The sequence below is a fragment of the Pagrus pagrus genome (genome assembly GCF_965226575.1).
Source record: "Pagrus pagrus genome assembly, chromosome: 7".
NCBI classification, from domain to species: domain Eukaryota; kingdom Metazoa; phylum Chordata; class Actinopteri; order Spariformes; family Sparidae; genus Pagrus; species Pagrus pagrus.
In genome coordinates, this window is record NC_140191.1 from 17,641,745 (window position 1) to 17,657,159 (window position 15,415).

Here is a 15,415-nt window from a genome sequence, read left to right on the forward strand (position 1 = left end):
AGACAATGTCACAGGTTTTCTTTTGAAACCATACATTCCTCACAACTGCCAGTGTTTAGTTGCGGGCTGATGAAAGATAAACTAACGACAACTATTGTCCCATTTTTTAAGGAACAGTTGTTTGAAAATGTTTTCGAAGTGCACTTCATTGCTTTCTTGCTTGTTTTTCTGTGTTGTCGTCACTGTGATGTGGCCGCGCAACCAGCAGACTCTAGAGAGTCACTTCACCAACAATCTTTGCATTTGATTTAATTTCATGTTTACTTGAATTGCACAACAATTTTCCAGTGCACAGTATCAAGCGTCAACAGCTACTGCTAATGTCCATGGCCTATCCCTTAAAGGGCCTTTAAAGTCTCGACACCCTATCTTTACAGTTCACATTTTGTACAGATATATGTTAATTATGAGATCTAGAAGTGCTGAAGAGTAGGACTTAGTTCTCTTCAGACAGCCAGGCTACTGTTGATCTGAGTTGAGTGGGACCATATCAATCTTTTCATCTAGCTTTCAGCAAAACAGCAAACAAGTGAAATTTACTAAAATGTCAAACTATTGTTTGAAGACAAACATCCAAGTTTTTAAAAACCAAACAATGTAGGAATTTCGAGTGAAGGTGCACCAGTTGATATGCAAAGATAAACATATACACATTCTACAGTTTCAAGAAATTGTACAGTCACATCATGTCGATGCCTCCGTCAGTGTGCAGTTTATACAGGTTGTACTGGCGAACCCTGTTTTATATCGTATTTGTCTCTTTATTTCCTTAGATCATGAAGGAATGGGCAGAGGCAGACAACCAGTCAAAGAATCTGCCAAGGTCAGAGCGACAGGCCCTGAATGAGGTAAGTGTCAACCGTGGCTTTAATTCTGTAGTTTAAATTCTCCTGTGGCAATGTTGCACCACCTTCACTCATCCCTCGTCTTTCCACGTCTAGCACTTCCAATCTGTGCTGCAAACGCTGGAGGAGCAAGTGGCTGGAGAGAGGCAGAGGCTGGTGGAGACTCATCTTGCCAGAGTGGAGGCCATACTCAACAACAACCGCCGCCTGGCCCTGGAGAACTACCTGACTGCAGTACAGTCCGATCCCCCTCGGGTAAGTCCATCATGGAGCACAGAGGGGGAAGCGACATAAAAAGAAAGTTCAAATATATTTTATCTCACTGACTCTGGCCTCTCTCTTCCAACTTCTTCTTCCAGCCGGAGCGCGTGCTGCAGGCCCTGAAGCGATACATGGCCGCAGAGCAGAAGGACCGCAGACACACACTCAGGCATTACCAGCACATTGTGGCTGTCGACCCGCAGAAGGCTGAGCAAATGAAATTCCAGGTGTGTGAGATTTCTGCTTCTGAAATGCTTTCCGCGCACGCCTGTGCTTTTGAGACGCGAGGCTCCTTTTCTGCTGACCGAGAAACGTACAGAACATTGTGTGCTGAAGAGTTGGGACTGAACTCACAGAGGTGAAGCAGCTCCCAATCTTCTTTTCATTACACAGAGATCAAAGCCAGCCTTTGCTAACTTCAAAAGCTGCTTTCGACACAAGAATCCATGAAAAAAATCTATCTGGACTTTCATTTTTCATTAATTTAAGGAACCAAGTCACTGCTTCTCTTTTCACCACTTCAACACACACTCATTGTTTGAACTCTGGTGGCCCTTTCTTAGTAAAAGTTCCACTGTGCAAAAAAGACCAGAATTCAAAACATTAGGATTGGATAGTTTAGTTGATATACCCAATATCAGGTCAAATATGGATATAATACACTGTATGGGGACATATATTATACTAAGATATCAGATACATCTTATTTTTGTCATGTATGAGGCCCAAATATGACCTAATTTCTCCAAACATGTTGTCTTTGACTCTCGTGATCGGAGAGTATCACGATGGATACCATCATGTTTGGATTACATCTTGGAATAATCAGACAATAATATCCTGGATTCTTGTCAAACTTTGTTACAGCTCAACATCACAACACGTACATTAAAAACTGAATATTTGTCACATACAGTATATGCAATTTAAACAGTAGTGAGCAGCGTGAGCAAAATATAGAAAAATGGGGAGAAGTCAGGCAACAGATTAATGAAAACACATTTATATCGTGTCGTAAAAAGCATCCAAAAGTCATACGTTGGTAAAAGTTATTGAGAAAAAGTTAAGTGAAGAAGGCCTTGGCAAGAGAAGGCTCTACCACCTTCAAATGTTTTATTTACTGTATTTTTGGAGCCCGGCGTGACTAGAATGGATGTTTATGATTTGCAGGTGTACACACATCTCCATGTCATTGAGGAGAGGATGAACCAGAGTCTTGCACTGCTTTACAAGGATCCTTCCTTGGCCGAAGAGCTGTACAATGATATCCGTAAGCTCAGCTACTGCTACCCATCATATTATCAGCTTTCAAATCCGCAGACCGCTGTGCGTGAATTCTGGTCACCGCCAGGCTGACTTCTGTTTTTTTTATTTATTTTATGTGTCACCTGCAGAGGAGCTTGTCAAGGCAGAGAGGGGAGACATCAGCGAGCTCATGACCACCTCCTTCTCTGAGACCCGCACTACTGAGGAGCTCCTGCCGGCAGAGAGTGAGGAGGAAAAGGATGATGAAGAGGAAGAGGAGAGAGCCTTCCAGAACAGGCCTTATCCTCCCCGCATTGGTATACATCCACATCCTACTCGTACACACACACGCAAATTCAACATCCATAAGCCTGTCCTAATTATGTAAGTGGCTGCTGTTGTTAATGAGACTTTTCCCTCTTTTTTGCCTAAAGAACTGCAGTCTAATAAGAAAGGTGAGCTGCTGTTTTCATGTTTACAATGATTTCAGAGTTTTGTTTTTCCTACTTTTGCCCACAGCTTAATGTTTAATTCTGTGTCTCCATCTTAAGTGCCTGTAGTTGATGAATATGATTACACTACATCTGAGAGAGGCCCTACTTACGAATATGAAGAAAAGGTAAAATGACGATCGCGTAAAAGGCCGGTCATATTTCACACTCTGTGTCGTTACATTTCCCTGATTCTCACACCTTCCCTCCCTTCTCTTAGATCAACACCTCTGTGGAGCTCAAGCAGGTCGTCAACAAGCTTCCTGAGATTGAGAGAGATGAACTGGTACGAAATTATTTCAAAATCGGTTCCTTTTTCACTTTGTCGCTAAGTGTCTCCCTCATTTAACGTCTCACTGCACAATTCTGTCCACAGCAACCCAATGCATTGGAGACGTTTAACCGCGGCGCCATGGTGGGGCTGCTGGTGGTGGCTGTGGCCATTGCCATGGTGATGGTAATCAGCCTGCTGCTGGTGCGCAGGAAGCCATACGGCACTATCAGCCATGGCATCGTAGAGGTACGACCCCAGACGGGCCTTTTGTTTCAGCCAGTCTTGTCTTAAAGGACCACAGCAGTGCAATGAAAGAGAAAAAAAAAAAAAAAGTGAATATTGTATTAGAGCCTATAGTAACACTGACCAGGTCATAACAGAAACAAACCCATTTCGGTAACACTTCATAATAAGTACACACTATTAAGCATTAGTTCAGCATTATTAAATACTGAATTCTTCATTTATAACGTATGGAAACTCTTTAGTACGTAGTTTATAAACACAGTTAAAAATGATTTACTCATCATTAATAAGCACAGCAGTTATGGATTCGTAAACACTGAATTCATCATTCATAAAGCATGTTTCTGACGTAAATACTCATTAGTATGTGGTTTATAATCACAGTTATAAATGTTTTACTCTTCATTAATAAGCTCACCCACCAGTTATTTAGGATTTGTCAGTGGTTTGTAAGATAATTTAGAGAGTATATGTAAATGATGAACAATCTATTTAGATGTACACGTCTGCATGCTCTTACACGTCCACTATTCAGACATGTACTAATGGTTAGTGAGTATGTTAGTAGATGTTTTATAAAAACTCCATTTCCAATGGATGTCTAATAAACAATTATTAATGCAGGAATTCATGAATTCAGACAGTTACAAAGCACTTACTACTCGTTAATTAGGCATTTTGTGTGAGCTCATCTAAAGTGGGCACTATCTATGCCTTATAAAGCATTTACAAATGAGATTTAAAGGATGGCAATGCCTCAAGACTCACAAAAGTTTTCAGTTATCTTAATAGACCAAGGAGAGACACAACACAAAAGGCTATACAACATATTGCATTGATATTTATTGCAACTTCCCAACATATTGTAAGATAAAATAAATGTAGCACATGATAAAGTAACACAGCAGATTTTACAACATTACAAAAACAAAGTGCGCTGATTCCTTGGAATTAGTCTCAGCCATCTCCCACAGAAGGAGAAATTATTGCTAACAATGGTTACAGTGGCTGCGTATGACTACTTGTATTGTTTGTAAATGTCATGAATCAGTCTTCCAAATGCACCCTCACAGTGTTTCTTTGTGAGCCGTTCAATCCACTCAATCACTGAAAGGTTGTCGGAAAGCAAACTGTCAGTGGGATTTCCCCAAAGCCTCCAGATCTGCCTCTTTGTAGGATCTCCAGCCCCTTCCAAGATGCTGGGTATGGGCTCTAGTTACGGGATCTACATACCACCTGCTGTGGTTGACAGTGTGATGGTTGTACCCTAGTGCAGAGAGTACGCGATAGGCACGCCACTCATCACTGATAATTGTAGCTCCAAGCCTCACATGATGAGCAATCAAGGGGACTAGATGTTTTCCAGATCTTCTCTCCACAAGAGGTAGAATAGGCTTTCTTCGTCCTTGATGATGCCTCACAGCTAACATTTCAACCACCAGCCATTCTTCCTCTCCCATACTGATACAGAAACAAAACAACAAACACAGACATAAACAGATACATTACCAATAACTTGTTTGACTGTATTTGACACTTAATGAAAGTCACTATTATTATAACATACCTTTCTTTTGTGCCGAAAAGGGCTCTCATCGATCACAACAAACTCCCTTCTTCCACCAATCTGCTGGCCTGTACGCCTTCCCATCCTTTCAACTGCTGTGACACAGACCTCCCTTAATTTTTTTGCCATTTTAGTGAGAGTGGTTGAACTGGCTGCAATGGTGTCATCCATTGTATCAATCTGTCTTAATCGGTGAACATTCTAAGGAAGTGCTCCTCTTGCTTCACAACAACAAAGTTCTCAGTGTGGCCCTAGATTAAATAAATAGCTGTAGCAAAAACTTACACAATAGAAATATCCCATGTAGGATACACACAATGTAGGCTATTAGGCTATTTTTTCAGTTTGTGCCAGTACTGTTTTTGTAAATTCAATTTGATTTCACCAACTGTAAAATATGTAAATATATATCAATGTCTGATCCAAAAGAATTTAGATTAGATTGCATTTTATTGTTAACCAGTAGCCTAGATAACATTACTTACTACTTAAATTGCATTTAACCCAAACCTGCCGGCATCAACACAAAAGACAAATCAACACGTAACTGCAAATTAGTTTAAATTTACCTATATAATTATATATTTTTCACCAAGCATATACTATATCCACTGTTCGTCCTCTTTTTCAGTTTCATGTCCTGATGGCATGTTCTGCATTTGACTTTTCTTTTTAGCAGTTTCCTCTTCTGAAGCTACTTTATCAGCTTCAGGGCATTTCTTTTCGAGGTTTCGTCATTAATAAGCTTCTTCACTTGGGTGAAACCGCTCATTGTTTTCTGCCTTTAAAAAAAAATCTTATCTGCTTGGGACCACTTGGGAGTGGGACGTGTACGTTGAGCCTGCAATCCCGTTCTCAGCACGTCATCAACGTGATGTTGCCAGGTGGGAAATATAGGATTATCGTACAGGGGACATAAAATGAGTGTATTTTGAGGGAAATTATTGTGCTGCTGCGCTATAGTCACTCTAGTGTTTAACAGCGTCTAACAGGCACTCACGGCTTTGTGGTGTCAGTACGGAATGGATTCATGGCACCACATCAGCATCGGACCTGACTGGAGCGTCTCGTGGGGTGTCTCAGTTGTTGTCACTGCTCCAATCGCAGAGCTGTCCATTGCTGCCCCCAGTAAACATAAGGAACTCCTTAAAAGTTACAACAGTCAGGTGAAACTCAGTGGGTTTGCCACACAGTGTGCCACTTCAATTGAGGAGGATCCAGGAATAGTGAACACAGTTAAAGCCTTTAAGATTTCCAGAAAGTTGCTTCCCCTGAAAATAAAGTCGGCTATAATGTTAGATTAACACTGATACTGCCAAATTTTTGAAAGATGGAAGACAAAAAAGTTCAGTGTTGAATTGTGACACTGAAATATTTTCTGACTTATACAGAAAGATTTATTTTATTTTTTTCAAAGAAACATTTTATTTGCTGTGATTATAAACCACATACTAATGAGTATTTACGTCAGAAACATGCTTTATGAATGATGAATTCATTGTTTACGAATCCATAACTGCTGTGCTTATTAATGATGAGTAAAACATATTTAACTGTGTTTATAAACTTCGTACTAATGAGTATCCATACGTTATAAATGAAGAATTCAGTATTTATTAATGCTGAACTAATGCTTAACTAATGCTTAATAGTGTGTACTTATTATAAAGTGTTACCAATTGGGGTATACTTTATTAGCGGCAAAATTTGAAAGTAAGTTGACTTTGTAGGTGCTAAACATGTAAAAAAAAAACTGAGAGACCCCGAAGAGCAAAAAATTTGTAGTGCGTAACCCTACTCCCTCAACAAAATCATGGTTGGATGGATGGTGATGATGGTGTAGTCCTTGCTCATGAATTTTGTCTCTAGTGTGTAATAATCAAAGCTCTTTGTCTCGCAGCAGGTCGACCCCATGCTGACGCCAGAAGAACGACAGCTCAACAAAATGCAGAACCACGGCTATGAAAACCCTACCTACAAATTCTTTGAACAGATGAACTGAGGTACTGGGGCTGCCAACAAGTCATGCCTGACCACTTGTTTTGTCCCTCCCCCCACTCTTCCTTACAGTGGTGTCCCAGCTACACTCCCTATGACGGATTTAAGATGTGTTGCAAACATAAAGTAACTGAATAAGTACGGGGTACGTCCCAAACCCATTGTAAATGACCGACGACATCCTATCATCATTACCAGAATGTGAATATTGAGATATGATACGAACTCACATCACCTATTGTAACCTAATACTCCTCTCTGGGTTAGAGTCCGAGCATTGTTCTGTCCATTAGCGATGCCACAGCGTTTCATAATCCTGAAAACCTTCACGTCATAGACAGGAGAACCATCCCAGTGGCATGACTTGACCTATCGCCCCTCACTAGAAAGTTGAACGGTGCATAATGCTTTATAGGATTTATTTTTCAGTAGTAGTCTCTTTGTTCAAATTGTACCACAGTTAGATATAATGTATCTGTGTAGATGAGTGTGAGTGGCAGCCTAGTTATGGTGTAATAATTCTCAATTTAAAACCCACTCAGTGATGAAAGGACAATTAAGCTAATTGTCAAGCTAAACTTACCTCCAGGAGCTACTGTAACATTGGGCAATACCTCTAATATTAAGACATGGACATTAAGTGAGGATGTGGAGGTGTTTACGTTGAATGTGTGAGACTTTAATTTAAAACACGGAAGGCCAAAAAGACCACACTAGTCGATACAGAACTACTGTAAGAGAAAAAATCATGTTTTTGACTTCTGAGGATCAAATTATTTGGCAAAGCATACCAAATATTCCATTTAGCTAATTTAGTCGGTGAATGAGTTTATTTCTTTTGATCTGCTACCTGAAGAACTGTAAAAACAGAATAATCAGAAGTCCGTTCTTTTAATGAAAGCATGACAACTTGGTGTATGATGCTGCTGTACTTCTTTGTGTTGTTCTTGTCATTGCTTTTGAAAAAGTCGGAAATGTCACCGTTCAAACTGGACACTGTAAATAACGTAAGAAATACATGCTACTACTAGATGTAGACATTTCTATGATTAATTTGCATTGATGTAAACGGAATAATACATAAAAATAGTACGTTGTGCTGTTACGAGAAGGAGAAACATTTTCCTAACATGGCTGATTGAAAACGGACTGTTGTAAAAACCAGCACAAGACAACGACACAGTAACTTCTTTCTGAATGTATTTAAGGTAGACGTTGAGATTCCATCTTCTTTTCAGTAAAATGCATCACTCCCCTAGTAGACCGAGTAGTGACGCTCGACACATCCGACAGACACACTACACGCCTGATGCCCCTCTCATCACTTCCTGTAGCAGCCTGTTCATTTTCACAGTTGGCAGGTGTGTGTCAGAGTGGAGGAACTTAAAGCGTATTATACAGGAGGCCACAGCTATAGTAACGTGAAGTGTCAGTGTGTGTATTAAAAACAGACCACACTCGGGCATGATAGTAGTAGAAACATGCTGTATGTCTTTAAATCTGCCAGTTTGACAAATTTGAACTCAACAACATGGAATGTTAGTACTCTATAGATGCTATATTTAAGTTACTCTCTTCATAAAAAGCCTGTCACTGAATGACTCACTGTAGTTTGTCATATTTATGATCAACCTAATGCCCCGTATAGGTAGTTAAAAAAAAAAAGGGATTGCCCCTTGTTTTCTGGCTGATTGTTAACTGCTTAGTGCGTCAGGGTTGATTTCCATTACTTAATTCTATCAGACCATCTTGGTTGAGGAAGGTCACATTGTGGGATGTTGCTTTTCAATCATCAGTCTTAACCTATATGCTATAGTATAGATAATTCATACCAAAATCAGTTCATATTTTATTTATTTCTTACTGGTGGAAGTTTTTCTCTAAAAACCTGCATTTGTCCATTCAGAGGAAAAAGGTCTTTGTTTATAATTTCTTTTCTTCCTTTTTTTTTTTTTTCTTCGACTATCTGAGTTATGATTTAGGATCTAAATTCTAATTTAGGATTAGAATCTTCAGTTTCTCTCGTTAGGCAGGTTAATTGCAGGTTGCGGTTGAGTTATGACGGGTGAAGAGAAGTCATAGCCCTTGTATAATTTGTACAGCTACGTTAGTGAATGAAAACGTCGTATGTTCACAGTTTAAGTCAGTTGATCTTGTAATGATACTACTGAAACCATAGATGAGAATAAGCTTGCCTGTGTTTCCCAAACCACTGAAGGTTTCCTACCAGCATTTAGCAGACTTAGAATGGTGTATACTGTAGTTACTCCAATCACATTTGTACGTACGTCCTCCGTCAAATTCTAGACTTCTTTGTTGGTCTGTCCCCCTTACTTCCCGACAAAAATATAAACAATGTTATTGAGATTTTAATTGCTGCATTATTGCCTTTTACAATGCTGTGTTTTGGATGTAATTATTCTGTATTTTTTATTTATATGTAATAATCAGTTGGATCAAGGGTCATGCTTTTCACCTGTAATGTAATTTTAGAGGCTTGTATGAGAAAACATTGACAAGTTTATAACCGAAATGTGAAACAGAGGTAGACACGAGGCCTCTCTGCCTAATTGACAAGGAGTGGCACTAAGCACAAGTAGAACCAAATGACTCAATTTGTGTATTTGTGAGACACTGATTCTGTCTGCCTGACTTCAATTATACTGCATTGATTCTAGGGATGTTGATAGCATCATCGAGAGAGCTGTTCTTCATTTTCATTCAGACCTTTAACCAAAGACATGCTCCACAAATAAGCAGACAGATATTTCAATTTGGCAACAATGTTCTCTGTTGTGTAACTGTATTTGCAAGCAATCTGAGAAATTAAAACTGGTCAAGCTAATTAATAGTGTAATAAAAACGAATGACCCATAAAATACTGTGTCTGTGCTCATTGAATCACTTCTACACATAGGGATTTTCTCTCTCTGAGACACCGTGTTTACATCATTAGGAAAATTCATTCAGTCATCTCACATGCAGGAGACTGGAGATTGACCATGATGTAATCTGTGTAATGAGCCCTATGATGTCAAAGCCACAGAGGGGAAAAACATCTGTCTTACTCACACTGGAAAATTCTTCTGCTCCTGCATCCACACAGTTGCATTTCTTTGGAAAAAGAAACCTAAAGCACGCTTACAAGACAGTTGGTTTTTGTTAGATTGCAACATAATTGACAGTTGGGTTCATCAGTCAGTAGCCACGTAAGTTTACCTGAGTGCGTAAGATTTGAGTCATGAAAAATCATATTCATCCTGGTGTCAAACATTGACGTAATATATACTTGATAGTAAAACTTTCTACAAGATAAAAATCTTAACCAACATTTACAAACAGTGTCAGATAAGGTTTCCTCTCAGTTCTCAGTATGGAGTTTCAGTGACTCCTTCACCCACAGTGTCATTTCTGTGATGCCAAAATATGCAGTTACTACTTCCTTTGTCAGGAAAAGCAACATGCGATTCAGATCACCTCATTAACCTCAAAGAAACTGAAGACACACAGTACATGTTTCAATGAATTACAGGATACCGCCACCAATTTTACACATCAAAGTGTGCTTACAGGTCTTGGGGAGTGCTACTGCATATGTGAAAACATAGTATAAAGCCTTTTGTGGCTCCAGAGGAAGCTGCATTCAATCTGATAAATTGCCTCCAGTGATGTCACTCAGTGGTTGCATCGTGGGTAATGTAGGCAACAGGCTTTGAAAAGGAAGAACACAAAGGGTGATATCTCTGGTTCAGCAGTCCAACAGTGTTATAGGAGTGGGATGTCAGACCAGTGGACTGCTTTTTCAAAAATGCGGGTGAATTGAAGGGTACCACAGCCTGAGGAAAGAGGCTGCTCTGTAGTCTGGTGGTACAGTGCAGCATGAACAAAAGTTTGCTTTGTTTCATTGAGTCATCTTTTGTCCAAAGGGGCCGCCAGAAACAACACAATTGGAAGTTCTTTGTTATAGCTTTAAGTTGCATTTATTAGGTAGACAGGCTAAAGCATATAATATTCCTAAAGCAATGATACAGAGAAAACCGACCACCACCAGAGACAGGACAGTACTTCCATTTACCCATGATAATCTCTAAATCATTGTAACATTGTTCGTAACTGATGAGTGTTTCCCTTTCAACTTAATGCAGGGCGAGGAGTAATGATTGTATCAACTTCCGTTCATCTCTACATAAATGACTTTAATCAAATCCTGTACTTGATGTTGTGATAAGCATTAATAATTATTATTCAACAGACCCTCTCTAAAACCAACTGCTATTAACGCCTTGACACGATTCCCAAGCAGCAGTTCACAGTCACTTGCGTGGGTAGGCTTCACACTTCCGTCACCCACAAATTACAAAGAAGTATCAAGCCCCAGCCCCTCACTCTGTACAGGTTCACTTCTAAACCACAACCCTAACGGGTAGTCCTTACCCAGATTACTGTGAAAAGACTCTGTGGCTGTACAGTGACAGTTTGTCATTGATGCCTCCAGCGCACATCAGTCATCTTGTTAGCGGTTCCTCTGAAGTCGACTGCTCACGTACCGCCACTGTGGTAATGTAAGACGACTCATATTAACCCAGACTTCTATCACGTTGCAATCTGAGTGTGCGTTTTGTTTAGTTCGGTAACACTTTGATTCATTCAACAAAACAACAATATGAAACCCCTTAGTATGCAGGAATTAAACCCCCTGGTAGGAGGATCAAAGGTCTTATCACATGAGTTTGCTTACCTGAAGAATTAAAAGATCATTGTGAACATCATACGAGATGTGTGGGAGCTGAAGGTCACGCTAATGTAGAATGTGCGTTGACGAGCATGTACCTCAAATACCCCACACAGTTAGACACCTCAGTGAGTCAGCATTGATGCTGGGTAGGGTGTCAGAGGGTGTTCGCTAAACTGACGGTCGGGGGGATAGCAGGTGTTGTGGGGGGACTGACAGTCTTGATATTACTGGTAGGTGAAGCCCTGTGCATCACTTCGGGTTGTCTCCTTCCCATATAGCATAAGATGACATTTAAATGCTGGTATAATGTTAATTTCTCTGAGAGGAATAGATGAGATCAGACTGTCCAGTGGTGTGAGCAATACTTGACGATAACTGTTTGCACAAACAAAGTAGCCCCCAAATGTCAGCTTAAACCTCTGCATATACACACCCACACATACACACAGACTGAGTTATCATGTATGGTCAGCTGTACATTAGAAGACGTCTGTATAGCTGGTGGAAAAAGCCACTAACACATCCACTAAAGATCACTTTATACGAGAAGTGCCACTGTTTCCACCCTGCTAATGCATCAATACAACCAACCTGTGATCACAGCCAATACATGGGAAACCACATTGTGTTTAGCACGATATAAATGACCTATGACTATATAGGTGTCAAACAGTTGTGGAAAAAGTATTCACATCTTTAACCTTGTAAAAGTAGCAATACCACAGTGTGAAAATAAAAAGTCCTCCATTTAAAATCTTAAAAACAAAAGTTAAAACATGTGTTCATTACTTTAAAAGTTGGGGCCAATTTGATGATGTTATATTCTGCTGATTAGTTTGAAGGTACAATTTTCAAAATAGTTAATTGTTGAGTCTCATTACATATTTGTAACACTCTGGGTTTCCAGTCTTGTCAGATTTGGGTTGGTGGCCGGCCCGACCTGCTAACCCAAAGCGTCAGTATTTGACGAGTGGGGAATGTGACTCAACAATCAACTGTCTTTCAAATAGGACCTTAACCCTCCAATAATATCTCTGAATTTAATGTCATTTATATTTAGTATTCATAATCTAAATCTGCAAAGCAACAACTTAATCAAAGTTTTCAAATGAATATATTAATGTGAGGATTGGTGCCTCCTTCATGCGCGCTCTGCCTTTCAAAACCTGCTCTTGATCTGTAGCTTGGATGTCACTCACCACCAACTATGTCTGGGAAAGTGGATCATACTTTATGGAGAAAATGTTTTTTGCTTTTCCCTGATGTCCCTTGGCTGCTCAGCTTTACTTGTTGATAAGTAACTGCTAACTGATGCTAACTGTAGCTGCCATGAGCTAGTTAGCTTAGTTAGCCATGCAGTTTCCTGACTCTGCCCAGACCGGATAGGGAATTGTTCACACAGCTAGCACAGGAGCTTTGCCCTGCTGGAAGAAGGTTTTCAGGTGTTGAGTGACTGTCGGTGCTGAGTGGGGCCAGAGCGGGCACCAGAATAAGGGCCTGGCGAACATGATGCTACAGACGGGAACCCTTTGTGGCCATCATGACAGAGGTGAAGAGGCCAAAGCATACATGGACATAGGAAGCTAAAAAGAGTAGAAGGGAGAGTGACTGAGGCGGACGAGAGCAAATTGTTGGACTAGTAAGTAATATTAGCTGTTGCTCCATCTTGTGTGTAGCACTTTGTTGCACTTGTTGCACTGTTAGTTTTAGTACTTTACTGTCATCATAACAAATGCGCATGTACAGCTGTGAATGTTTAAGACAATAGTGTCTAAGTAAATTGCAGGGGTGCCAAATTGAAAAAAATATCGACTTTTGCATCGAGCCTAGACATATTTGAAAAATATCAAACAGGTCAAAAATGAAAGATGCTTATTACGACCCACATTAACATTTGTTATTAACACTGCAAATATGATAGATCATGAAAATCTAGAGGCACATTCGGCCATATTTCAAGGTAAAACAACAAATTTGATAACTCATTAGCTGATGTTAGCATTCAACAACTTCCTAGCTAACATTACTGTTTGATTCCATGTGTTTTCACAGGTTGCAGGTTAGATAAATGTCTCCAAGATGTGTTGTTATTTCTGAATTAATGAAGCCTTTCCTAATGGTATCATATCAAAACAGTATTGTATAAAACAGTAATTTTAGCTCGAATGTTGTTGATTGCTAACATTAGCTGTTGTCTATAATGGAAGTTAATTGGTTGTCAAACCTGTTGTTTTATCTCGAAATATGGTCCAACATCGCTCCGGATTAAACTATCCATTGTGTTTACAGTTTCTATTCAATCAGGCAGCAGTGAAAGTGCCTTTAGTGCCTAGCCTAGCCATACTACGAGTGTATGACAAAGGTCCGGTAGGCGTGTCGCTGTTACGCTGCAACCATCATGTTGTTTTAGGAACCCGATTCATATCATTTTGGGAGACGTTGATAATCGACCTATTTCAGTCGTTTCAATGTAATTAAATTGACAGTTTCAATCAAAGCATCAACTGAAATAAAACAATAATCAATAAAAATGTATCTAAACAATTAAAAATAACATTTTACCGCAGTAGCACTACTCTATCTTCCTTCTGCTGCTCCCCAATTCATACCAGATGTGACTTCAAAGGGCTTTTGCGATGTGATATGACATGGGCTTAAACTCCCTCGTATTAATCAGATTTCATTGCATCAGAAAATACTGCCATCTGCTCTCCAACTGCAATTTACCAGCAACAATCTATTCCAGCTGTTGAAAGGGAAAGTGCAGAGAGTAGTTTTGGCTAACTGTGTTTGTTGTTTAGTTTTTGTTTCAGTTTTAAACATTGTTTGTTCTCTCTAACCTCAAGGCTTGTGTATTGTGCTGAATATTAACTCTCTTTGAGGGTTTTATCATGTTTTGTTTAATCGTTTTTCCCTATCCAATGGAGCTTTCCATTTTCTTAAATGTTCCATAATTGCACGCTGTCTTTTTCCCCTATTGTTTCATAGTGGCAGAGGAGCTTCACAACAACCTGCATTACACAGACTCTGGGCAACAGTTGCAAAGCTTGCACACACAGCAAAAATACAAAATTAACTTGGAGTTGTGTTTCTGGAAACATGATGAATGTTAGTCCAACATTCAGTCTCTTTTCAGCTCCGTTTTGGTCTCCACCAACTCCTGAGACGAATGTCTGTCTCTTACCTGCTAAACGCCCTATTATGTTCATGGGCTACTTACTAACTTTACCTGTCAGCTGGATTAAAAAATTCTAATTTTCGTATCAATACACAAATATTACATCAAACTATGTTTTATGAATAACATTTTTGAGGATTTCATATTTAAAACAATACTTTTCTTTTAGAGTAAACATAGATTTACTCTAAGGGGTTAAGTTGTCCACCAATAAACCAACCTGAGAGGCTTGGGTCATTTCCTGATGGTGTTGCTTCAGACTTGACTTGAACATATGCCCTGTTTGCATGTCTGTCTGTACTGAACCACGGTCCAGCTGTAGAGTTGACAGTGCACAGCAAATTATGCATTTCAAAAACAGGAAAATATAGCAAATAAAGATAGAATGTAGACTACACAGCAACAGTTGTGTAAGAGACTTTGTCTTGTTTAACACTACAACCAATTAGCTAGCTCGCTAAACTGACAAACTCTCTTTTCACATGACTGCAGTTGTCAATATGACCCGATTTGTTGTGATTTTCACTTTTATAAACATGTTTTCAGTGCCGTGGCGACGGCCATGTCAGGTGGTG

The 15,415-nt window shown here is 39.6% G+C and overlaps 1 protein-coding gene across 2 annotated transcripts in view; it reads left to right on the forward strand.

Moving 5' to 3' along the window:
* Positions 1 to 9,806, forward strand: part of aplp1 (amyloid beta (A4) precursor-like protein 1) — a 40,763-nt gene extending 30,957 nt beyond the window's left edge. Inside the window, exons 8-17 of one of the 2 annotated variants that reach the window (XM_084357713.1) lie at positions 774 to 848; positions 942 to 1,100; positions 1,205 to 1,333; positions 2,277 to 2,376; positions 2,501 to 2,668; positions 2,786 to 2,806; positions 2,903 to 2,970; positions 3,063 to 3,128; positions 3,219 to 3,362; positions 6,830 to 9,806. In XM_084357713.1, coding sequence (XP_084213839.1) covers positions 774 to 848; positions 942 to 1,100; positions 1,205 to 1,333; positions 2,277 to 2,376; positions 2,501 to 2,668; positions 2,786 to 2,806; positions 2,903 to 2,970; positions 3,063 to 3,128; positions 3,219 to 3,362; positions 6,830 to 6,931 — 1,032 coding nt within the window. In that variant the 3' untranslated portion in view covers positions 6,932 to 9,806. The remainder of the gene's footprint in view (positions 1 to 773; positions 849 to 941; positions 1,101 to 1,204; positions 1,334 to 2,276; positions 2,377 to 2,500; positions 2,669 to 2,785; positions 2,807 to 2,902; positions 2,971 to 3,062; positions 3,129 to 3,218; positions 3,363 to 6,829) is intronic. The other variant, XM_084357714.1, reaches the window with a different exon arrangement.
* Positions 9,807 to 15,415: the final 5,609 nt, after the last annotated feature.